Source organism: Cebus imitator, unplaced genomic scaffold (genome assembly GCF_001604975.1).
Source record: "Cebus imitator isolate Cc_AM_T3 unplaced genomic scaffold, Cebus_imitator-1.0 Scaffold18, whole genome shotgun sequence".
Taxonomy (NCBI): Eukaryota; Metazoa; Chordata; class Mammalia; order Primates; family Cebidae; genus Cebus; species Cebus imitator.
This window is the reverse complement of record NW_016107333.1, coordinates 18,514,207-18,541,466: the sequence shown is the minus strand read 5'-3', so window position 1 is coordinate 18,541,466 and position 27,260 is coordinate 18,514,207. Positions and strand designations below refer to the sequence as shown.

At 37.8% G+C, this 27,260-nt stretch overlaps 1 protein-coding gene and 1 non-coding gene across 6 annotated transcripts in view; both read right to left on the bottom strand.

Annotated features, from left to right (window-relative positions):
• The window catches only part of ANO4 (anoctamin 4), a 324,230-nt gene that overhangs the window by 164,160 nt on the left and 132,810 nt on the right, over positions 1 to 27,260 (bottom strand). For all 5 annotated transcript variants that reach the window (XM_017516529.2, XM_037734202.1, XM_017516537.2 and 2 more), the window contains 2 exons: positions 12,517 to 12,653; positions 9,786 to 9,944 (listed from right to left, as the gene is read on the bottom strand). In XM_017516529.2, the coding sequence (XP_017372018.1) occupies positions 9,786 to 9,944; positions 12,517 to 12,653 (296 nt within the window). The remainder of the gene's footprint in view (positions 1 to 9,785; positions 9,945 to 12,516; positions 12,654 to 27,260) is intronic.
• LOC119469318 lies at positions 5,365 to 5,555 on the bottom strand. Its single transcript, XR_005198118.1, has one exon. It is a non-coding gene; the product is annotated as a U2 spliceosomal RNA (small nuclear RNA).

Genomic DNA, 27,260 nt, shown 5'->3' with positions numbered 1-27,260 from the left:
AATATGTCCAGACTCTTTCTTAAGCACATTGTAATTTATTAACTCATTTTATCCTCATAGTAACCCTTGAGATTGGAATTATCTGCCATTTAACAAACAAAGAAACTAAGGCACAGAGAGATTAAAAAGTTTTACCCAATTATTCATTTAGTAAGTGGCGAAGTAGTAAGTGGATCTAAATCCGAGCTGTCTGGCTTGAGAGGCCAGTCTTCACCTGCCCTATTCTTCCCCTCAAATACACAGGTCTCTTTTCTGATTCAAGAGTCTGATGTTAAGAGTGCTTAAATCAGTTGGTCCAACATGGATAAGAATGGAAGAGCTACCTTTAATTCCTCTAACTATCGCCTTAACACTACAACAAACCACATAACGTTGGATCAAGGGTCAAACTCAGGGATTCTCAGCTAGGGCTGATTCCTCCCTCCCACCACACCAGGACATGTGACAATGTTTGGAGGTATATTTGGTTGTTGTAACTTGAAGGAGGTGTTACTGGCATCTAGTGGGGAGAGGCTAGAGATGCTGGCAAATAGCCTGTAAAAAAAGCACAGAATAACCCTCTACAACAGAATTATCCAGCCCTAAATGTCAGTAGTATCAATGTTGAAAAACGCTGGAGGCAAATTGACTGTTGTTACCCAGACTCAGCTGTGAAAATCAGCTATTCACAATCTGGTACAGCAAACTCAGGATTCCACAAGCTAAGCACTGAAATAAGTCTTTGGAATGTAAAAACCAGCAAGACAAAGTCTCTCTCTCAAAAAAGAAGAGACATGTGTCTATCTATTCTCATTGTTCAGCTCCCATTTATAAGCAAAAACATTCAATATTTGTTTTTCTGTTCCTGCATTAGTTTGCTAAGGATAATTGCCTCCAGCTCCATCCGCATCCCTACAAAGAACATGATCTTGTTCTTTTTTATAGCTGCATAGTATTCTATGATGTATAAGTCCTATATTTTCTTTATCCAATTTACCATTGATGAGCATCTAGGTGGATTACATGTCTTTGCTATCATAAATAGTGCTCCAATGAACATACATGTGCATGTGTCTATATGGTAGAATGATTTACATTCCTTTGGGTATATATGCAGTAATGGGATTGCTAGGTTGAGTGGTAGTTCTGTTTTTAGTTCTTTGAAGAATCTCCACATTGCTTTCCACAATGGTTAATTTACACTCCCACCAACAGTGTCTAAACATTCCCTTTTCTCCACAACTTTGCCAACATCTGTTATTTTTTGACATTTTAGTATTAATTATAGCCATCATGACCGGTGTGAAATGGTATCTCATTGTGGTTTAACTTTGCATTTCTCTAATGATTAACAATATTGAGCTTTTAATATGCTTCTTGGCCACATGTATGTCTTCCTTCAAAGTAAAGAATCTAGCAACATGGAATCTTTACCTTTTAGACATAGCATCCTAAAATTAGAAGAACTTGGCAAATTAAAACAGAATAAATGCCAACGTGTACTCGTTCTCTCTTCAGTTAGTTCAAGGAACCCCATGAATTTCATGATTGTTGGCATCTCAAAAAGGGTGATCTGAATACCACAGATTTGGCAGCATCTCTGCTACTAACTCGGTATCAGTGGTAATGTATGCTGACAGTGCCCAGAATGACACTCAGCCAAACAGGCAGTGTCTACCTCCCACCACCTCCAAGGACCTCAGCCAATGACTGACTGACATGGGCACCTGTGTCTGAAAGGTGGACCAGCTCTGTGATGCACCTGCTGATTACCAAGCTCCCCTGTACCAGGCTGAAGTTAGTCTCCAGCTGAGGCCACACTCTTGGCTTAGCTGTTCTCTTCTGCTCCTCTCACTTCCCTTTCCCCTGAGACTGCCTCACTCATCAACAACTTGAGGAAGAATTCTCACCTGAAGTTCTAATTGTGCTTAGAAAATCCAACTTAAGACACAAGTTAACAGAAAAGCCACTGCATTTGTGGACTGACATTGGTAGCTCCTGAAAGACCCTCAAGGAATCTCCAGGGCTCTGAAGTTCAGAAGAAAATCTGCTTTCTTCATTCTTTGGTTATGACTATCCTAAATTCTCCTTTCTCTTCACCTCAACCTGAGACCCTCGGTAACACATGTGTGTGACATATAAGAAGGCAGAGAGGAGTAAAGTGGAGATTATTAGGTGGAGAAAAGTTTGAGTTTCTTTCTTTTTCTTTTTTTTTTTTCAGACCAGAAATCACTAGAGGATGAAATCTGGGCAGTGCACATAGTGCTGACACTCGTTTATTTGAGTCACTCATTATCATGGTTTCAACTTTGAAGGAAAGGAGGACACTCTTGTTCTTCTTGTATCCTTGGAGTTCTTGATGCTAAGAGAGCATCTACAGTGACAAGCTGGATGTGGCTGAAGTATATAAATGGGGATTAAATTATGGTAATTTGGGCAGGAACCCTACAAGGGCAGAGAGCCATCTGCATGAGACTAGTTCTTTAAACGGGGGAATCTTTTTGAAGTTTTCACTGGGATGGCTGAACAAATACAGTTTTGTTTTGTTTTGTTTTGTTTTGTTTGTTTGTTTTTGTCTTTTAGCTCTGAATTGATCTATAACTTCACACCCAGACAAATCCAAAACCAAATCCTCTCCAAGTCAATAAACGTCTGAACCCTAATCATGCTAAATTTGTTACCAGATGTATTCCGAGTTCTTCTAAGAGCATTAAATTATAAATCTCATTAATGCATACATGGTAACAATATATGACCCACCAACGTTGCTATTAGTAATGGTTACATTACAAAGGATTTGTAAACTGTAAGAAAAATTTTCTAAAAGTTTACCTTGAAAATGATTCTAGAGAAAAGTGTTACCACAATGTATTTAGCTATTATGATAACTGTAACAATGATAATAATGTATTTTACTAAATGCTTACCATGTAAAAGGCACAGAGATAAGCACTCGATATAAATGATCTCATTTAATTAAAATAACCCATGAGATAAATCCCATTATTAGCCTTATTTTGCAAATAAGTTAACTTTTCTAAGTGCACACAGCTTGTAACAGTAGAACCAAATGAGCACTCAGAATGTCTGACCCTGGACTTTTAATCACTAATTATCTATTGCTGCATAATAAATTACTATAGACTTGAAGGCTTACAACTACACTTATTAATTATCTCACAGTTTCTAGAGGGCGGAAGTCAGGCAAACTGCGCTGGGTTCCCTGCTTTAGGGTCTCACCCAGGCTATGATATAGGTCTTGCCTGGGGCTATACTCTCATCAGTGGCTCAACTGAAGAAAGACCTATTCCAGGATTCCCAGTTATTGGCAGAATTCATCTCCTTGTGGTTGTAGGACTAAGATCTCTGCTTGTTGCTGGATGTCAGCTGGGAGTGACTCCCAGCTCCTAGAGGCCACCCCACCTTTCTTTGCTATGTGGGCCTCTTCATAGACTGTCTCACAACAGGGCAGCTTACTTCTTCAATGCCAGCAAGGACAGTGTCTCTAACGCCAGTCTGTTGAGATGCTATCTTACATATCATAAGATAATTACAAGAGTGACATCCCATTACATTTGTCATATATTGTATGATGGCAAAGGCCGTATTCTATTGATTAAATATAAGCTACAGGTCTCATCTGAACTCAGAGGGAAGGAATTATTCAAAGCTGTAAAAAGGAAGCAGGCATCACAGGCCTTAGAGTCTGTCCACCATTCAGACTAGCCAAGTAACATAGAACTGGCCCTTCTTGAGCCACCTTCACAATTTTGTCAAATTTGTAATATCATCTAAAATATCTTAGTTTCATATATTTCTTTAAATAATGCACTTTTTAAAATAATCATTTTACATAAACCTTTTATATCAGTCATAAATGGAAAACAAATATCACTTGCCATAAATAGAAGGTAACTGGACAAATACACTGGAAATAAAACAATAATATGAAATTTAAAAGTAAAGATTAAGAAAAACAAAGATTTGAACTACTATGTATTTTTTTTAGGCCCACTTAATCTTCATCATTTATCATAAATGGTACATCTTCATGGTTAAAAATGGAAACAGAGATCCATAAAAATCTGATAAATTACTCATGATCACTCAGCTTGTAAGTGTTATATCGAAATTCAAGTCTGTGGCTACTAGAGGCCAAAGTGCATAAAAACCACAGTCTGGGAGGCACCCAACTTCATTATTCACCCCAATTTTCCTTGTTCCTTCACCTTTTCCTTTTCATAACACTACTTGTCTTCTCAGCCTATTTCCTAACTTCATTAACCCTGAAATTCCCCCTTAGATATCAGAAATCAACACAATATAAGGGCAAAGAGTAAGTATGCTTAGGTTTTAATACTGGCTTTGTCTCTTACTACTTATGTTGTCTGGGGTGAGTTGCCAGTTGTCTCATCTATAAAACGGGAATGATAATAGTAAGTGATTAATAAATAGGAGCATAAAAATATTGATGATGCAATTTGCATCCTAGTACAGAAACGTATCCAAGACACTGAATATTGATTGTGCACACACATACGCACTCCCCTGTGTGTGTGTGTTTGTTATTGCAGGTGGATTTTTCACTCCTTCTGAGAGATGAGTGAAAACAGAAACAAACCATTTCCATAAATTGTATTGTTTTGTGCATTTCAGTTTTTAAAGCTAATACATTTTATCTCTTTTGGAGGCAATGTATTTGAGTGGGACTGAGGGAGTATGGGATCTTGGAAGTAAAGCGAAGGGTTGGCCTTACCAATGAGTATGGACAGGACACCCTTAGCACTGGGATGCAGATAGGTGAGTCCATGTAAAGGGAGATGCTTGTGGCCATTCTTTTCTTATTGCTTCTAGCAGATTTATCTAAAAGTTCTTCCTCCACTCTTCCCCAACATCAATTTTTCATCTCAAATATATAGCTTTTATTAGCATGAAAACATGCATTTATTTCTCCCATCTAAAACAGAAAGAACTCTTTCTTGACCCAACTTCATATTCCAGTTATCATTTTATTTCTCTTCATTCCTATATAGTGAAACATATTGAAAGAGCTATTTGTATTTGTTGTTTCTATATTTTCTCTTCCCATTCTTTCTTGAAGACACTTGAATGATGCTTTCAATCCCCACTTCTCCACTGAAACTTCTCTTGCCCAGAGCACCCAAACCAGCCATATTTCTAAATCCAGTGATTAACTTTCAGCCTTGATTGTACACACTTCATCAGCAACATCTGACACTGTTGATTCCTCCCTTTCTCCTGAACCACACTCTCTAGATTTTTCTTCTAGCCCCTTGGTGACTCCTTCTTAGTCTCTTCTGCTGCCTCCTTTTTTCTTTTTCTTTTTTTATTTTTATTTTTATTTTATAAAGATCATAACCGCAGAGGGGGTGCACCATTCCTGGAAGTACTGCAATACCAGGTCGATGCATGGAGTGGATGGAGCAAGCTCCTGTTCCATCTCCCAACTCCAAAAACACATTTACTATATTGTCCTCGGATAGAGGACATATCAGATATTAAACTGATAAGAACAGATACTACACTTGATCTTAGCCAAAAGGCCGAGAAGCATCGCCGCCTTTTTTATCATCCAAATTTTAACACTGGTGTTCCCCATGGCTCAATCCTTGGACCTCTTTTCATTTTTATTTGCTGTTACTCCTTTGGAGATCTCATTCAAATGTGTATCTCTGGCCCAGGACTCTCCTTGAATACCAGACTCTTCTATCTTACCCAACAACTCCACAGGGATACCTCAAACTTAACAAGTCTACAATGTGACCTATTCTTATCCATGTCCCTGTAAGGGGCAACTGTCTTCTCCCAACTGCTTAAACACCATGTGTCAGACAAATACTCTGTGACTATCCTCTTTTATACTACCCATTCAACCTGTCTGCAATTCCCATCAGCACTACTTTCTACTCTTCTCATCTTCTCTTCTATGTGCTTTCCCAAGCCACCATCATCTCTTTCCTGGATTCTTGCAACAAATCTCCTAATTATTCTCCCTGCTTCTGCCCTTGCCCCTCCACCTCCCACAGTCTAATCCTACCAGGCAACCAGAGTGCCCTTAATAAAACAGAAACAGATCTTATACTTCTGCTCAAATCTCTCCAGTGACTTCCTGTGTCACTCAGAGAAACGCTAACATCCCCCAGTGACCACCAAGGCTTCCGTTGCTGCCTTGGTGTAATTTCCCACTATTCTCCACCTTGCTCAGTGAACTCTAGTCATACTGGCATCCTCCCTGTTCCATGAACACAGCAGGGGTGCTCCATCCTGTGGAGCTCTTCTCTTTCTGTGGAAAAGATGCCCACTTTTGCTGACTTTTATAAAATTGCAAGCCCCTCTCAACACTTCCTGCTTTACTTTTTTCTCTTTAGCACTTACCAATATTTGTATATATTGTACATATTTTTTGCTTAAGTTCCAACAAAGCAGGGACTTTTTTTCTGCTTCATTTGTTGCTGCTGAGATCCTACTCCTTAAAGAAATGCCTGGCATAGAATGAATGTGCAATAAATATTTCTTGAATGAAATAACCATCAAGATGATACAATTTACCTAATTATATTAGTTTTGTAATGACTGTAATGATAAGGGTCTTCCCCAATGTTTCACATGATTCTGAAGGGGGAGAGTGCTCCCATTAATACAATTGCTACTCACACATTCCAAGTAAGTCAAAGTTAACTCATCCTCTTAGTAGTTATACAAAGGAAAAGATAAATGTCTCATTGATGGCAATGATTTCAAAATAGGTACCCAAAGATCAATCATGGGCATAGAATTAAAAATAAAAAAAATCAAAAATAGAAAATGTTAATTAGTAAATATGAGTTTACCTTTAAGAAGGGAATCACTTTAAGTAGATAGATACTAAGAAGTAAATCACCTGGACCTCAATGATATTTTGTTTGGGAACTTTGTTGGGAATTGCTTTCTCTGGGCTATTATGAAAGTTGAATTGCAGAATTTGAGAGACCCAGGATACCAAAGCAAGCAGTGATCTGTTGACTAACCAGCCTGGAGCAAAGGTTTTAAGAAACATTAAACTTGACTATGCCCTCACTTTATCATGAATTAAAGATTATCCTAGTTGTGTTTCTTGAAATTCAATGTTAAAGAGATAAGGATGTTAAACTGAACTAGAAAGCCTCTCTTTGTCTATTTGGAAATATAACCCTCTGTCTGTGAAACATGTTTTTTCACAATTCATAACAATTCATAAACTGTACATAGTGTCAAACGTTTCAGATGTACAAGGGTCCCCGGGGTGTTTTTTCTTTTCCACCCTGAACTAAGTTCTTTGTTTTATGTCCTATGAAAGGTTGAATTAACTCCTGGAAGCTGAAATAGCCATTAAAATTGTTTGCCTTTCTGCTGTAGCTGTTTATAAAAAACTTGATTTAAATAAAAGTACTTCCAGTGGTCTCTAAATTTAATAACATAATATAGATATTTCATACAAAAAATTCTGCCACTAGAATAAAGGATGAAGGTTTGTTTATTGTTCAGCAAAAGGATATTTTAATTATTTGTGGTAGGGAAAATTAATTTATCTATAAGAGAACCTGCAAAGGCCCTTTTCTTGGTGAGCTGACTGAGGCCAAGAGGATACAAAGCGAGTTGGGAGGTTGCATTAGAGACAAATTGCACCACTTATGCAGAGCCAGGGCAAGACTGGAGCCAGGCAGCAGGAGAGACCACTTATGAAGAAGGTTCCAGAAAGAGGAAGACCTAGCTCTTGGTAGTGTTTAGAAGATTGTGAAAGAAAGGAGAAATACAGAAGGTGATACCCAGAGAACATTTGGGGGAAAGTGTGGAGAGGGGAGATGCTTACATAAGTTTTTATGAAGTTTTGCCATATAGCGATAATTCCCTTTTTCCAACTGCTTTTTCTAATACACATTAAAATAAATACATGTTAACAATTTTTTAAAAATTCTAACAAACAAAATATTCTTGTATATAGACAAAATAGTACAAGCAGTCCATCCTTCACAGCATGGCCAACACTGTGCTGTGCAGCACCACTGCACGACAGGCAGAATGATCCTTTTCAAGTTCTGGTTCTGAACACTGCAGTACAGCTGATGCTTTAGGATACACAACAGACATCTTCCATCGCTTTAATGTATACCATTTGGGAAGGCATTAGGCCTTTTGAGTTCTAGCTAATAAATCATGAAATAACATTGAAAAGACCCATACAGAAGAAGCCCTAGGCATGTAGAGAATACTTAACGAAGCTTAAAATATAAATCTTTCATTAATTAAACAAAACGATCTAGTTTTGATGGGAATCAGAATTTTGACAGAGTTAGAATGGGTCAGAGGGAGGACTTCCATTATTTAAGATTATGTGCCAATTCAGATCTCTTATTTCTTCATATAAAAATTCTGCCACTTAGGAATGAGAATAAAAGATGAAGGCATGATTAAGTAGAAAAATGTGAATGTGCTATTAATGTTAAGGAAAAAATGCAATTGTCTTACTGAGACAATTTAGAACTTAAAGAGCAAGATTTGCTCCGTTTGTACAGGAATATATGCCCAGTTTATATAGGAAAGATTTTCTGTAACTCTGTAAAGGTGGAAGAAACAACATTTTTAATTCTGTTTGTTACTCCGGGGAACCTCTAATTAAGATGGTCTTTGAGAAAGCTTGTTCTACTTTCCTGAGAATAAGAACCTGTTTCCTTATGGCCACATTCATCTCACCATTTTTCCAATTCTCTTGTTGGAGACATTCCAGAAAAATGCTGTTTCTGTGTTAGAAATGTTCAAGAGCTGAGGTCAGTTGAACAGATCTGAAAGAATCCCATTTATCTGAAATGTCCCAAGATCAAATAACACCTATATGCATATTATGCTTCTCATATTTGATACCTTGACACAACTTGCGGTTTGCGCAAACTGCAACTGTTTCATATAAAGAAAACCCTGGATGCCTGACTTCAAAGATCTAACCCCAAAGCTTTGAGAAGCAGGATCAGAAGTAAACATCTTAAATTGCCAATATGTTCTTCTTATTGACTAAGAAAAGCTCCAGAAGCTTAACACAATGTTTGGGGAGAAGCTGAGAAGAGTTACATAATTCAGTTAACGGGCCAAGTTCTACAAATGTGCACATGGTTCCTGGGAACACCATGAGCCCATCGTGGATTACTATCAGAGGCCTGGCTGGCCTCTTCTACACTCCTTACTTAGTTCTTCCTTGAAGCTCCCCATGCAGAGAAGGAGGGAACGGGAAGAACCAAACACTGGTAAGGTCACTCTTGAGCTTGGGGACCTGAAAACAATAGCCCAAATATCTCTTAAAACTGGAATCATTTTTCTAAGTTCCAGCTGCTTTTGGCCAAATCAGCCAGGCAGTTTCCTCTGGTATACAAGGATGCTCAAGTTCATGATATTTCCCGAAATGTAAAAAGAACCTCTAGAGAGAGTGACTGCATTTCACTCAAAGTTTTCTTTCATCCATGCGAATAGAACCCTCCATTTACATATACAGAGAAACGGCAGACATAGGAAGTTAGATAAAGAATCACAGTTTGAAACAATCTATTTAACTGGAATAGAATATTTTGATTTTCATGGAATCATTTGGCATTAAAATTCTCTCAAAAGCAAACTGTGCTGTGAAAGTCTAAATGCTGGAACATTCCCCAAACTCTGAATATTGGCAAACTCTGACCAAATGAAATGTTAGGTTAACATTATGACTAATTGTTTATTTCTCATTGCCTCTTAATATGAATAGATACATATTTTTTTTCTCATCCAAGCAAACCATTTACCTCTTTCTCCATTTGCAATCCTTCTGCTCTAATATTTCTTTCAAATACTTCTCTCTTTTCAATCTGGGGGTTCGATTTTCTGTACACAAGGATGTAGTCAATTCGACACTTTCCATCTCTGAAGTAGAGTCCATTTAATTTGTTTCTTTCTGGCACTGTCTGTACACAAAGAGAAACGGACCAGTTTAAGTCATTCATCAAACCGAGGTTCAAGTGAGTAACATTAAAGAACAATTATTTTCATTGTGTTCAATTACATATTCATTAGTAAAAAACGTAAACAAGAGGAAACAAAATAAAAATTGGAAGAAGCATTGAGGTAAGTGAACAAAACATAAAACACCTAAAAATACCAGGTGTAGCCAAGGACGTGAAGCAACTAAAGATTTGCATATTCTGCAGGTGTGATGAGAGTGAAAACTGATATGCTCACTCTAGAAAATACATTAACATTACCTTGCAAAACTGAACATCTGCATAACATATAAGCCTAGAGAAATTCTTGATAAGGCAAGTAGGAGGCATGTATATGAATATTCATAGCAACATTATTTATAATAGTAGGGAAATGTTTAAAGTGGGAGTCAACTCAAATGTCCATGAACAGACAATAAATAGATAAATAAATTATAGAAGTTTCATTCACTGGAATATCATATGGCAGTGAAAATGAATAAACTATAGTTGCATCTAACAATAAAAATGAATCTTAAAAACAACACTGATGTAAAAAAGCAAGTGTCAGAAGACTTCATACCATATGATATCATTTTTCACAAAGCATAAAATAAAGTACCTCTAAATGTAAGTTGTTAAGACTACAAATGTATGTGGTAAAACTGTTTTTAAAGCAGGAAAATAAAAAACAAACAAATTTAGAAAGATGGGACCTCTGGTAGGGTAGACGTATGGGATTGAAAGTAGCTTCACTGGTTTTAGGAATATTCTAGTTCAGTGTTTCTCAATTTTTTCACCCACAACAAGAAAAACATTTTATTTTATCTTTGTGTGCATATGTAAATATACATATACAAAATATGAGACAAGTTTCATAAAATAATTATTTACCTTTTCTATTTACATACACTCTAATTATCCAGTCCATTAAAAAACAATTGTTGTTAGTAATCTACAATTAGGTTGCCAGTATCATATGAAAAATGGCATTCTAGCTCATAAATCAGATGGTGGTTCCAGGTGTCCATTTACTATTATGCTTTGTAACTTACATAAAAGTTACAAATATTAATTTGCAGTAATATTAAAAAGAAAAGAACAAAAGGAGTGGATTGAATTTTCATCCAGGCTCTTCAGGCTTGCTATACAATATTGAAAGATACCATCAAACATGGGATCTTTGGGCTGGAGACAAATTTCTCAGCCTAATAGATTTCAAAATTGTGTCTATAAACCCAGCCAGATGAAAATGGTGGACTCTGTCTTTTCCAATGGTAGTATGAAGAAGGCAAACATGCCAGACCTGAAGGGTCATTGCTAGAAACCACATCCTTGCACAAACCTTAACCAAGAGAAAAATCTCAGGCAGGGGGAATGGAATGCCCATGTACCATGTTTTGGTGTAGACATCTTCAATTGATGACCAATCCTCACTGACTAGTTTTTTGGCTCTTGCATTAAAAGACACTCAGGAGTCTACCTGAATAAGCACTTTAGTAACAATTATTTGCCAAGCAAGAAGGCTGCCCTGAATTCAACATATAAGCATCTGCCTTCAAAAATGGCTTCAGCCAAGACATCAGGAGGGGTATTGGCTCCAAGCAGAACAATGAGCTGTGCCATCTTCGGCAAAGCCCTAACATTTCTGACACTGTTTCCTCATCTGCAAGTTACAGGGAGGAGACTATTTGCTTTCTGAGGTCCCTTTCAAAGTCCATTCATTATGCCACATTATGGTATTCAAAGTATCTGTGTGAACAGATAACAGAATTAGTTTTTTCTTAAAAAGAAACAAACAGAAAAAGCAGAAAGAAAACCATGGATAACAGTGTATGATATTTGTGGGGAGAGGTCTGCAAAGCTTGGTAAGAGTAAACAATTTTCTCCGTTCCAGGTGTCACCCTTTCAGCAGTTAACTAGCTCTGGAATATCAAAAACAGGAATATGCAATAAATAAATTACTCTGATTCTGTGTGCCTATTTACCTATAGGCAGTGCATGTACAAAGGAAATAATAAACTCCATTGAGATACAACCTGAACAAAGGGGAATGCCTCCAATAAAATACTAATTTTTCCAAAATGGTACACAAATAGATGGGTCTATTTACAGTTGCAATGAAGTTTCCAGATTACAGAGGCAAATGGAAACTCAGAGAGGCTTCAGACAACACAATCAACTGACGGCTGGTGCATTTTAGGTCACTGTTCTACCTGCTGGGGGATCTATACAAGGAAGTCCATCCCTGTAAAGCTCATTCTGTACCAGTTGGAGACACTCAAGAATGTAGGCTATCTTAAAATGATGGGTAGTTTAAAAAAAAAAAAGTTAGGTTTAAGAAAAATGGAAACTTTGTTTTGAGTGTAGGTAGATTTAGGATCCTTGAAATATGCTTAAACCCATGGCGGATGTCAAAGGAATATAAAACCTATTCCTTGTTTTATAAGAGCCTATAGTTCAATGAGATTATAACTTTAAACAGTCCATTGGAATATGCTTCACAGGCTCCTGCCTGGATCATGAATTACATTTGTAAGAAATTATGTACTCTTACCTCTCCCCCGGCTTCCAATCTGCTGGCATCATCTGAAGTACTAGTCAAGTTTCCAGGGTGAAGAAGAGAATCGTCATCTTTGCAAGGACTACTGACAGCTTCTAATTCATCAAAAAGGATATTGACATCCTTGGCCACTAGAACCAAAGTAAATACATTACAAGGGTAAAAATCTGGTGTCTTGAAAGCAATACTAAAAGAGAAAACACCTCCCTTTGGGTTCATATTTTCTCATCATTTTAATAACACCTTGAGTTACAGGTATATTATTTCCTAGGAGAAAAGAATGTCAGATGTAAAACACGTCTGACCAAACAGTGTATTCATTAGGAAGATAAAAAGCAAAGTACCTCCATAATGTAAATATAATTTGTCTTTCATGATAACATGAGGTGTTATATTTGTTGAGCTTTCCTTCACATAGTTGTTTAGCATACGGTACTTTGATCTAAGACTTCTAAGAGCTCATTTTCTGGGTTGGAGATAACCTATACTATTAAATTTAATTTTATTTTTTCATTTAAGTGTTTTACAGCTTGCTAAGTGAACCCATAAACATGCCACTTGCACTGTTCAGTAAGAACTGTAATTTTTTCTCCTTTGTTACTTCTCTAAGGCAGAGTAGAGAAAATCTAATGCAATAACAAAGCGTACAGTTAGATTTTTGGCCTTTCTCCTTCCTCTTATCCTGAATTAAATAATGAAGTGAGCCATTCAGAAGCTCTCTCAAAAGACTGATGTTAATAACATGTCAATATACAAAGCACTGTATATTCCAGTTCTAGATACAGACTACCACATTCAAATGCAGAGTGCCTTATAGTGTGCCAGAAAGGAAAGTTCATCACCAGCAGAGGAAAGAATATAATACCAGGTATGGGTTGAGTCCCTTCTTTTCTACCTACTTGAATTATGGGCCAGTATTGTGGTTCACTTTTCCTTTTGATGCTTTAAAAATGGCTGAGGGTTTACAACCTGCCAGAAGTCACTGCACAAAATACTTCGCGAGAGATTGGGTTCTTCTTACCCAAGCACATAATAGAGTACTCATTCATTCAAAAATATTTTAGAGATGTGCACACTTATGTGTCAGGCATAGAGCGGTGTGATGAGTACACCTTGATGAATTAAAGTGACCTGGCTTCCTGCTCTTGTGGCAATAACAAAACAAAGACATGTAAATTGTGGTGAATTTGCTAAAGAAAAGAGCAGAATTTGGATATAGAGAGAATAGAAGTAATCTACTTAGATGAGGTGACCAGGTATAAAGCTATATCCAAGCATGTGCTTTTAGGCAACTCATTTAGCTTTTCAGGTTGTTCACCTGTAAAATATAATGGGCATGGAAAAAAATTAACATTTATTGCTAATTGTAAGAGGGTGAATTATGACCCCCCCAAAGATGATCTAACTCCTAGAACCTGTTAACGTGTTACCTTTTATCACCGAAAGAATTTTACCGATGTGTTAAGCCAAGGATCTTAAAATGGGGACATTATCTTAGAGTACATGGGTAGGCCTGATGAAATTACAAGGGTCTTCAGAAGAGGGAGGCAAGAAGGCCAGAATCAGAGAAAGAGGTTGGAAGATGCTATGCTGCTGGCTTTGAAGGTATAGGATGTGGCCACAAGCCAAGAAACACAGGTGGCCTTTAGAAGACAGAAAAGGCAAAAAAGCAGATTCTCCCCTGGAGACTCCAGAGAGAAGGGTCTTGATTTTAGGACTTCTGACCTCCAGAACTATAAGATAATAAACATATTGTTTGAGGCCACTAAGTTTGTAGTAATTTGTTACAGCAGCAAAAGGAAACTAAAACAAGGTATTATACGATTTTAGACCTATAAGGCTACAAAGAAAAAAAAATCATGCTCTTTTCATACAACGAAGGGGTGTAGGACCTACACTGTGCCAGGTACTGTGCTAGGTGCTTATGCAAAGGAACCAACACTTTTTGAGGAAGAGCAACATGTCCAGTGTTTCGGGAGGTGTCAAGATCAAAGACAACTTCCCTGATCACTGGATGTTAAAACATCTCCCTCCCGTAATTATTTTCCTCTCATTGTTCATTTCCTTCCCAGCACTTAACACAGCCATAATTATCGTTTGTTCATTTACGTTTTAGACTTGTTTACTGGGTGTTTACCTTATTACAATGTAAGTTCCACAGGGTAAGGACCTTATCTATCTTGACTGATGTACAGAGGCCCTGGCACAGAGTAAGCTTTCAACACATATTTGGTAAATGACAGAATGATGACCTGAAGATGATCACAATGTAATGATATCTGGGAGCCTTTATCCTTTAACATTCTATGGTTCTGGGACTTTGCATGTGTTATTCCTAATATGATTCTTTTTTGCAAGCCAGTACTCCACAGTTTCAAGTAATGTGATTAAATTTTCAAGCAGACAGTGATTAAATTAAATTTCAAGTCAATGTTGATGAGATTTAAACAATAAGATAAAAATATCATTTAACCAAGTCAGAAGACTTGCTCGTTATTCTGAACTCTGCCACTTAGCTGTGTAAATATGTGCTTCTATTTCCTCACTGGTGAGACAAGAATAGCAAACTTCTCTCTCAGAGTGGCCAAGAGGAATACATCAATGTACATATTAGCAGGGTGGCTGACACATGGCAGACCTACAACAAATGCTGATTTGCCAATTCTAACTAGACTCTGGGAGCTTAAAGTGAATATTTTGGTCTTATCAATAAAAGAAGGCAGAAGGGATATTTACAAGTTGGAATGGTTGTTATAAGAAATGGCTTGGGAGGGGGTGTGAGATAAAGGGGCAAGTAATAAGGACACTGAGGTGCACGTCTAGGTTCATACTTAAAGAAAAACTTTTTACATGCATATATATGTATCCTCCTATGCTTTTGCCAAGGATAGAAAATACCAGGTCATATTCTATCAGTATTACTTTCTGGCACTGGCACAATCAGTTCAACAATGCCCTCTATGCCCGTGGTTCCCAACTGGGACCGGTTTTTTCTCCCAGATCACATTTATCATTGTTTGGAGATATTTTTATTGTCATTACTGGGGAGAAGGGGACAGTGAAAGTGGTATTCAGTGAGTAGAGGCCAGGGATGCTACTAAACATCGTACAATGCATAGGACAGCCTCTACCACAGAGTGATCCAGCCCAAAACATCCATTGGTGCTGATGCTGAGAATACTTACTCTCCATTAAAGTCCCAAGGGATTTGACTCTAGAGGAAGCAGCTAACTCAGGAAAGGGAGAGAGCTCTTTCTTTCCCATCAGATTCACTGTCTGGAAGTCATGGGGCTGCTGCCACTTGAGTATCAGGGAAATCAGTCAGTCTTGGCAATCTGACTATTAGAGAATAGGTGATATTAAGGCGACCTTATCACCTGGCAGCCTCTCAGTATCTTCAGCAGAGATTAGAAAGTCTGCTGTCAGACAATGCTCAGCTGAACACATGGTCAGATAGAAGACTGTAGACCATAAAGATGAAGCATGTGTGCTTCATCCATATTTCATCACTGTTTCTGATATTATCAGCTGTAACTACAAGGTAAGTTTTAGAAACAAAATAAAATCTTCGATGCAAACTTACACTGTTTCTCTAAGAAACAAAAGCAACTGTCAACTTCCAACATTAACCAACTTTTAAAAATAAATTTATTCAGCTGGGTGTGGTGGCTCACACCTGTAATCCTAGCACTTTGGGAGGCCAGCATGGGCAGATACCTGATGTCAGGAGTTCGAGACCAGCCCAGCCAACATGGTGAAGCCCAGTCTCTACTAAAAATGCAAAACTTAGCCAGGCATGGTGGCGGGCGCCAATAACCCCAGCTACTTGGGAGGCTGAGGTGGGAGAATCACTTGAACTCAGGAGGCAGAAGTTGCAGTGAGCCAAGATCACGCTACTGCACTCCAGCCTGGTGACAAAGTGAAACTCCATCTCAAAAATAAAAAATATAAATAAATAAATTGATTCAATAAGTATTTATTCAGTGCCTACCACAGGCAGACACTGAGCTGAGCTAGGAACTAGGGTGAAAGTACTGGACAGCCCAGGCACAGCCCTGCTTTCAGAGCTCACTATCCAGCCAAAGCGGGAGTGAGGCCTTTCTATCCATCATTAAGATGCTGTTCATCCAAACAAGGTCACTTGTGAATGAATCCCATCACCTTCTTTAGACTTCTTCTCCTAAAAGGAAAAATATTTGATAATTATCTGCCTGGTAGAATCCTGCTGTTAGACTCATTAAATGAGAAAGAGAGTCAAATACTCTGAGGAGTCCATTAAGAATGAGAAGAAGGGGAGAAAATGCAAACTTCCATGTACCTCAAGTAACAGGTCTGCATTGCATTCGGACCCAGGAAGGGCTGTGTGAACAGAATTAGGCAGCACAGATGGGTCAGGGTAGGTGGATACCATGCATTTGGAAAGGCAAGGGAGATATTCAAATCTATTGCAAAGATTAGAAGCTGAGCCTAAAAACGATTTGGGAACAAAACAGCAAGGACTCACATACTATAACGGAATAACAAGGATCAAGGACCTTAAATTGCCTGGGAGACCAAAAATCAGCTAAAGAGTCTGAGTAAAGCATCAGACTCAGAGATTTCTGAGTGCTGGCTCTGTCTATATCATCCCAGGATGGAGGCAGAGCAGAAAAGTCAGAGGACCAGCAGACAGGCAGATGGTGGTGATCTCCACATGATGAAAAGGTGAATTTACTTTGGTAATACTGAATTTACTAATCAAATCAAATATTTGCAATTATTTCAATTATTCCTCCTGTGAAAATCATTTGAGATGTTATCTATTGTTAACTCCCTATGGAAAAGAGATCACAAAAATATAGCAAAGACTCAAATAAATGAGCAAACTAATTAATGAATTATTTTCTGCCATTTGTTCAATGAACCAAGATTTAGAGTTAAGTGCTGGACATGACATGAGTGGGAAGCCCTCACACTTCCAGGCAAGAGAACAAAATTGGGGAATCAATGTTATAAAGGTAATGAAAAAAAAACAAACAGCAAGTCTATTTTAGAAATAGTCTAGAAGAGAGTAAGAAATGTAACCAAAAAAACCACAAAGACTTTAATTCATTGCTCTTTTCTTTACTTCTCTCCTATTTTCCAAATGCAGCAAAATAACCCCACCTTGGTATTACAGTATAGAAGTATTTTAATCTCAGAATTTTCAGATGCAGAGAAAAGAAGGTGAAATTACAGGTCATTGAAGAAGACATAAGAGGGCTTTGCAGCATAATCCAAGTATCTATATTTATTCTCCAGAGCACCAGTTCATTATACTATTTTTGTCCTAACTTCCAAGTGATTGCATCTGATACTCAGAATTCTCAGGGGATTACATATTGACCTCAAAGTATCACTAAAAAGCACAAAAAAGAACACCTCCAGAAATAATTTAGAATGCAAAAAAATTGTTTATATCTCAATTTTACCACTGAACACATTGTTTTATACCAAGACCATTTCTGTGTCTTTAGACTAAGGTCCTTTTAAGGCGAAGAGCTAAGGTAGCTCCAATTTGACAAAAGTTCTGCCAAGTAGGAGACATTCAATATGCATTTTAAGATAAATAATAGCTAATTGTAGGATGATATCAATTTTTAGTTTTTTCTTATTCTGATTACCTTAAGTAAGATGGCTTGAAAATATCTACTTCTCTCTTAGAATCACAGAAATTAAATATGAAGGAGGTGGGAAGAGAGACAAAGATAAGGGATTACAGTTTACTGAGAGCCTACCATGTGTTAATGATTTTCAAGTGTATTTTCTCGTTTCATTCTCAGAACAACCTATGAGACAAGTATTATGATAAAGAAGCCGGGTTCAGAAATGCTAAGTGTGGCCATACAGCTAACAAGTGACAAAGATGAATCCTCATCCAATTCAGATCCCAAATCCATGCCATTTCTAGCTGGTTTTTGTTTTTGTGGGAAGCATTCTGCTGTTCTTAAATCATGTTTGGCTTTCAAGAATGGGAAGTCATTTAACCACCAAGCAATTATCTTGTTGCCATTTCAACATTTATCTGAATAAAGCTATACTTTACATCTGTAGCCTGACAGCTCTGACAACTTTCTAAAATTTAACAAATAGATCCATTGTTGTTTTAAAAATTCAGGGAAATACACAGACACAATATAGCTTTGAACACCTTAGGCTGGGATTTTAAGAGCTAAACGTTATTTAGCATTTATATGACACGAGCAAGCCCAAGACTCTCTAGATGCTCATTACTCTTCAAATGCATCTTGACAGCATCCCTAAGGCAAAGACTGCCTTGTTTACCAATGAGAAAAAAAGGGGTTTAATTTTAAAAACTCAAAATAAATAAAGCAAGCCATTAGAAAGGACATAATGCTTCCTTAGCTGGTTTTACTCCTTTCCAATAGGCAGCAGTTTTCAATCCCTGTTCCCTAGTACCTGATGGCCCTTTTGAGGAGTTTCAGGGGCCGTGGAGAGGACAAAGGGACAACTGTGCGGGCGAGGCCCCACCTATATCAAACAACACAGTTTCTGTTTTGTATATTGAAGTTATAGGTTGCTTATATATTGGGGGGAAAAACACATTTTGCTGCTTTTACAGGAGTTTAGAAACTTCTGCTAGTGTGTTCTGGCAACTATTAAATGGTTGTGTTGATATCTCCCTTAAGAAAACCTGGGGTTCTAGTTATAGACATGACAGCAAGAACCCTCCTTCTGCCACAGAAAATTATTTGAAATATTTTGAAATTTAAAATATGCCTTTGCAAACAAACAAAAATCATGAGATTTTAAAATATATATATATATTCATTTTAAAATAATTTCTGTTTGGGACTGGCATAAAAACAGACACATAGATCAGTGGAACAGAACAGAGAATCCAGAAACAAATCCATACATCTATAGTAAATTCATTTTTGACAATGCTGTCAAGAACATACATTGGAGAAAGGACAGTCTCTTCAATAAGTGATGCTGGGAAAACTGGATAGCCATATGCAGAAGAATGAAAACAGACCCTTATCTCTCACCATACACAAAAATCAAATCAAAATGGATTAAAGACTTAAATCCAAGGGCTCATACTAAGAAACCACTAAAATGAAACATTAGAGAAACTCTCCAGAGCACTGGACTGTGCAAAGATTTCTTGGGTAATACCTCACGAGCACAGGCAACCAAAGCAAAAATGGACAAATGGGATCACAACAAGTTAAAAAGCTTCTGCACGGCAAGGGAAACAATCAACAAAGTGAAGAGACTACCCACAGATTGGGAGAAAATATTTTTAAGCTAACCATCTGACAAGGGATTAATAACCAGAATATATAAGCAGCTCAAACAACTCTAGAGGAAAAAATCTAATAATCCAAATAAAAATGGAGAAAATATCTGAATAGACATTTCTCAGAAGGAGACATACAAATGGCAAACAGGCATATGAAAAGGTGCTCAACATCACTGATCATCAGAGACATGCCAATCAAAACTACAATGAGATATCTCATTGTAGAACGTTTGGATTTCACAATGAGATATCATCTCATTGTAAAATAAAGTTGGAGATCAGGTCTCACCTCAGTTAAAATGGCTTTTATTCAACAGACAGACAATAACAACTGCTGGTGAGGATGTGAAGAGGAGGGAACCCTCGCGCGCTGGTGGTAGGAATGTAAATCAGTACAACCACTATGAAGAACAGTTTAGAGGCTCCTAGAAAAACTAAAAATAGAACTTCCATATGATCCAGCAATTCCATTGCTGGGTATATACCCAAAAGAAAGGAAATCAGTATATCGATAAGCTATCTGTACTCTCATGTATACTGCAGCACTATTCACAATAGCCAAGATTTGGAAGGAACCTAAGTGTCCATCAACAGATGAACAGATAAATGTGGTACATATACTCAAAGGAGTACTATTCAGCCATAAAAATATGAGATCCTGTCAGTTGCAACAATATGAATGGAACTGGAGGTCATTATGTTAAGTGAAATAAGCCTAGGCACAGAAAGACAAACTTCACATGTTCTTATTAGTGGGAGTTAAGAATTAAAAACAATTGAACTCATGGAGATAGAGAGTAGAATGGTGGTTGCCAGAGGTTGGGAAGATAGCAGGGTGGAAGGGAGGTGGGGATGGTTAATGGGTACAAAAATATAATTAGATAGATCTAGTATCTGATAGTACAACAGGGTAACTAGAGTCAATAACAACTTATTGTGCTTTTAAAACTAAAAGTATAATTGGATTGTTTGTATCACAAAGAAAGGATGGATACTTGGAGTGGTGGATACCCCATTGACACCGATATGATTATTACACATTGTAGGCCTGTATCAAGATATTTCATGTACCCCATTAATATATATACCTACTATGTATCCACAAAAATTAAAAATTAAAATAAAAAAAAAGATGTCATTGCCGTTGCCTGGCTCAATAATGGCAATGCTTATAAACAGCACAGACGATGGTATTGTATATACCCCCAGCACACTGCAATGGGGTCAAGATCATTAACTTGTTACTGACTTAGGGTATTTGCTAAGAAGAGCATCTCTTACTACTACTTCATTGGAAAGAAAAGGCAGACACCTTGGTTACTTCTATAACAAGGCAGATAATGATGACGGCACCTCTTACAGTCCTGGGAATGATATTGAGAGAAGAACTGTGTTCCTAATTCAACCTTTGCTCGTTCATTAGCCTTGGCTACCTTTCCACAACATAAAATGAGGTCATTCATGCTCTGTATAAAATATCCTCAAAGTCTACTAACTACCTTCTTTGGAAAGAGCATGAGCTTTGTATTCAGACAGACCTGAGTTCAAATAACAGCCCTTCCACTTACTAGCTATTAGATTGGGATATTTAACTTATTCAAGCTTCAATTTCTTTATCTTCTAAATGTGGAAATGTGATTTTCCAGACAGGATGAATGATTGAGGAATAAAGACAAAGGTGGTAGCCAACACTTATACAACTCTGACTGTGTACCAGGCACTATGTTAAGGGCCTTACGTAGATGTACTATTACTATTTTCCTTTTACAGATGTGGAAATTAGGGCAAAGAGAGTTTAAGACTAAATAAAATAGCGTAGGTAAAACATCAGCCACAAAATTGTCAGACAAGATTATCTGCTCAAAATATGCCACCATTCCCAACCTCATACCCCCATAACCTACCATCTGCTCCTCTGAAATGGCATGACCGTGCAGGTTAAAAATAACGTTGGAAATCAGGGCTAAAGAATTGAATTCAAAGTGACTCACTTGGTGTCACTGAGAAATGACTCAGTCTCCTCAGCCATGAAATCATACATCATCCCTAACGTAGGAACAACTATATGATTATGAAGACACACATGTAAATACAAAAGGTCAGACCACAGGATAACAATGATCCCATAATCCTTTTAACTCCTCAGGTCTCATTGCAAACACTATCTTGTGCCCCTTTTCTTCATTAGAATCTGATGGAATACAAGACAATCATGTGTTTCAGGGTATAGATGCCACTCAAGAGTGTCCCTACAGTCTATTTCCAGATATGCTGGGAATCAAGAAAGGAAAAACTAGGAACAAAACAAGAGGGTGGGCAACAAGTGGTAGGAAGACTAATGGTCTCTAAAAAGGGCTGGAAATGGAAAATAATTTAAAGCAAGAATGAAAAGGTTCAGTAAAACTGTTGAATGACATGCTTCACAGTAGCTAGCTAATATAATATATGCTTATATGCATATGCACATACATACACCTGATTCATGGACTGCAGAGCTTTAAGACATAATTCTCAATATAATTTCAGAGGAAAATATTTTTAAATGCTTTCCTCTTATAATGTTCAGATTTTAAAACTTTGGTGATTAAAAAAGCAGGGTTTTTTTGTTTTTTATTTCAATGAATGCTACTGCATACAAGATTTGAGTAGGCACTCCACTTTTTAAACTATGGATGGAAGGTTTGAATCTTACTGGATGAACTCAAGAGTAAGAATTGCATTGTGAGGACTGATCCGAGATGGCCAATAGGAACAGCCCTGGATTGCAGTTCCAGCGAAAACACAGAGGGTGAGTGATCACTGCACTTCCAAATGAATTTTTACTGCTCACAGATCAGGAGACTCCTGGACAGAAAAGTGTCATGAGTCTCCAGCATGGCTGTTTAAGCCAGCGCAGCAGGTCTCTGCACAAAAACTCACACAAATGAAGCCCCACCTTCCTGGCACAGAGCACCTGGGGAAAAAGAAGGCAGTTATGAGTTCTGCTGCAGCAGACTTAAACGTACCTGCCAGCAGCTCTGAATGGAACAACGGAGCTCACAGCTCAGCACTTGAGTTCCTATAAGGGACAGACTGTCTCCTGAAGCAGCTCCCCAACTCCCATGTAACCAAATAGACACCTCATAAAGGAGAGCTCTGGCTGACATCTGGCGGGTATCCTTCTGGGACAAAGATAACAGAAGAAGAAACTGGCCTCAACCCTTACTATTCTGCAGTTGCTGCAGGTGATCCCCAGGCAAGGAGAGTTTGGAGTGGACCTCCAGCAGTCCTAAAACAGAGGGGCCTGACTATTAGAAGGAAAACTAAGAAACAGAAAGAAATAACTTCAACAACAACAAAAAGGATGTCCACTCAGAGACCCCATCTGAAAGTCACCAACCACAAAGACCACAGGTAGATAAATCCACAAAGATGGGAATAAACCAGTATAAAAAGGATGAAAACACCCAAAACCAGAATGCCTCTCCTCCTCCAAGGGATCACAACTCCTCACCAGCAAGGAAACAAGGCTGGATGGAGAATGAGTCTAATGAATTGACAGAAACAGGCTTCAGAAGGTGGGTAATAACAAACTTCTCTGAGCTAAAAGATCATGTTCTAACCCAATGCAAGAAAACTAAGTACATTGAAAAAAGGTTTGATGAAATGCTAATGAGAATAAACAGTATAGAGAGGAATATAAATGAATTGATGGAGCTGACAAACACAACATGAAAACTTCAGGAAGCATACAGAAGTTTCAACAGCCGAATTGACCAAGCAGAAGAAAGGGTATCAGAGACTGAAGATCAACTCAATGAAATAAAATGAGAAGGCAAAATTAGAGGAAAAAAAAAGAGTAAAAAGGAATGAACAAAGCCTCCAAGAAATATGGGATTATGTGAAAAGACCTAATCTCATTTGATAGGTATACCTGAATGTGACAGAGAGAATGAATCCAAGCTGGAAAATACTCTTCAGGATATTATCCAGGATAACTTCCTGAACCTAGCAAGGCAGGCCGATATTCAAGTCCAGGAAATACAGAGAACACCACAAAGATATTCCTTAAGAAGAGCAACCCCAAGGCACATAATCATCAGATTCACCAGGGTTGAAATGAAGGACAAAATGCTAATGGCAGCCAGAGAGAAAGGTCGGGTTACCCACAAAGGGAAGTCCATCAGACTCACAGAGGATCTCTCAGCAGAAACCCTACAAGTCAGAAGAGAGTCGGGGCCAACATTCGAAATCCTTAAAGAAAAGAACTTTCAACCTAGAATTTCATATCCAGCCAAACTAAGCTTCATAAACAAAGGAGAAATAAAATCCTTTATGAACAAGCAATTGCTCAGAGATTTTATCACCACCAGGCCTGCTTTACAAGAGCTCCTGAAAGAAGCACTAAACATAGAAAGGAACAGCCAGTACCAGCCACTCCAAAAACATACCAAGTGTTAAAGAGCACCAACACAATGAAGAAACTGCATCAATGAATGGGCAAAACAACCAGCTAGCATCAAAATGGCAGGATCAAATTCACACATAACAATATTAACCATAAATGTAAATGGCCTAAATGCCACAGACCAGCAAATTCGATAAAAAGTCAAAACCTACTGATGTGCTATATCCAGGAAACCCATCTCACATGCAAGGATACACATAGGCTCAAAATAAAGGGATGGAGGGAGATCTACCAAGCAAATGGAGAGCAAACAAAAGCAGGAGTTGCAATCCTAGTCTCTGATAAAATAGACTTTAAACCAACAAAGATCAAAAGAGACAAAGAAGGGATATAATAGTAAAAGGATCAAAGCAACAAGAAGAGGTAACGATCCTAAATATATACGCACCCAATATAGGAGCATCCGGATACATAAAGCAAGCTCTTAATGACCTACGAAGAGACTTAGACTCCCACACAATAATAGTGGGAGACTTTAACACTCCACTGTCAATATTAGACAGATCAACGAGACAGAAAATTAACAAGGATATCCAGGACTTGAACTCAGACCTGGACCAAGCAAACCTAATAGACATTTACAGAGCTTTCTACCCCAAATCCACAGAATATACATTCTTCTCAGCACCACATCACACCTACTCTAAAACTGACCACATAATTGGAAGTAAATCACTCCTCAGCAAATGCAAAAGAATGGAAATCATAAAAAACAGTCTCTCAGACCACAGTGCAATCAAATTAGAACTCAGAATTCAGATAGTAACATAGAACTACACAACTTCATGGAAAATGAACAACTGGCTCTTCAGTGTTGACTGGATAAACAATGAAATGAAGGCAGAAATAAAGATGTTCTTTAAAACAAACAAGAATGAAGATACAACGTACAAGAATCTCTGGGACACATTTAAAGCAGTGTCTAGAGGAAAATTTATAGCAATAAATGCCCACTTGAGAAGCAAGAAAAGATCTAAAATTGACACCCTATTGTCAAAATTGAAAGAGCTAGAGGAGCAAGGTCAAAAAAACTCAAAAGTTAGCAGAAGACCAGAAATAACTTAGATCAGAGCAGAACTCAAGGAGATAGAGACACAAAACATGCTTCAAAAATCAATAAATCCAGGAGATGGTTTTTTGAAAAGATTAACAAAATAGGTAGACCATTAGCAGATTAATAAAAAAGAAAAGAGAAGAATCAAATAGATGCAATAAAAAATGATAAAGGGGATATCACCACAGATTCCACAGAAATAGACTACTATCAGAGATTACTACAAACAACTCTATGCACATAAACCAATAAACCTGGAAGAAATGGATAAATTCCTGGACATTTATAGCCTCCCAAGCCTAAACCAGGAAGAAGTCGAAACACTGAATGACCAATAACAAGGGCTGAAGTTGAGGCAGCAATCAATAGCTTGCCAACCAAAAAACTCCCAGGTCCAGATTGGTTCACAGATGAATTATACCATACATACAAAGAGGAGCCGGTACCACTCCTTCTGAAACTATTCCAAACAATCCAAAAAGAGAGAATCCTCCCCAAATCATTTTATGAGATGAACATCATTCTGATACCAAAACCTGGCAGAGACTCAACATGAAAAGAAAACTTCAGGCCAATATCCATGATGAACAGAGACGCAAAAATCTTCAATAAAATACTGGCAAACTGATTGCAACAGTACATCAAAAAGCTTATCCTTCATGATCAAGTAGGCTTCATCCGGGGAATGCAAGGCTGGTTCAACATACGCAAGTCTATAAACATAATTCACCGCATAAACAGAACCAAAGACAAAAATGACATGATTATCTCCACAGTTGCAGGGAAGGCCTTCGACAAAATTCAACAGCCCTTTATGCTAAAAACTCTCAGGAAACTAGGTATCAATGGAATGTATCTCAAAATAATAAAAGCTATTTATGACAAACCCACAGCAATATCATACTAAATGGGCAAAAACTGGAAGCATTCCCTTTGAAATCTAGCACTAGAAAAAGATGCCCTCTCTCAGCACTCCTATTCAATATAGAATTGGAAGTTCTGGCCAGAGCAATCAGCAAGAAAAAGAAATAAAGGGTATTCAGCTAGGAAAGGCGGAAGTCAAATTGTCTCTATTTGCAGACAACATGATTGTATATTTAGAAGACCCTATTGTCTCAGCCCAAAATCTCCTGAAACTGATAAGCAACTTTGGCAAAGTTTCAGGATACAAAATTAATGTGCAAAAATCACAAGCATTCCTATACACCAATAACAGACTTAAAGAGAGCCAAATCAAGAACGAAATCCCATTCACAATTGCCACAAAGAGAATAAAATAGCTAGGATACAACTAACAAAGGATGTAAAGGACCTCTTCAAGGAGAACTACAAACCACTGCTCAACGAAATGAGAGAGGACACAAACAGATGGAGAAATATTCCATGCTCATGGTTAGGAAGAATCAGTATCATGAAAATAGCCACACTGCCCAAAGTAATTTATTGATTCAATGCTCTTCCCATCAAGCTACCAATGATCTTCTTCACAGAACTGGAAAAAATCACCTTAAACTTCATAGGGAACCAAAAGAGAGCCCACATAGCCAAGTCAATTCTAAACAAAAAGAACAAAGCTGGAGGCATCACACTACCTGACTTCAAACTATACTGGAAGGCTACAGTGATCAAAACAGCATGGTACTGGTACCAAAACAGAGATATAGACCAATGGAACAGAAAAGAGGCCTTGGAGGCAACGCCACACATCTACTGCCATTTGATCTTTGACAAATGTGACAAAAACAAGCAATAGGGAAAGGATTCCCTGCTTAATAAATGGTGTTGGGAAAACTGGCTAGCCATGTGCAGAAAGCAGAAACTGGACCCCTTCCTGACACCTTACACTAAAATTAACTGCAGATAGATTGAAGACTTAAACATAAGAACTAACACCATAAAAACCTTAGAAGAAAACCTAGGCAAAACCATTCAGGACACAGGCATAGGCA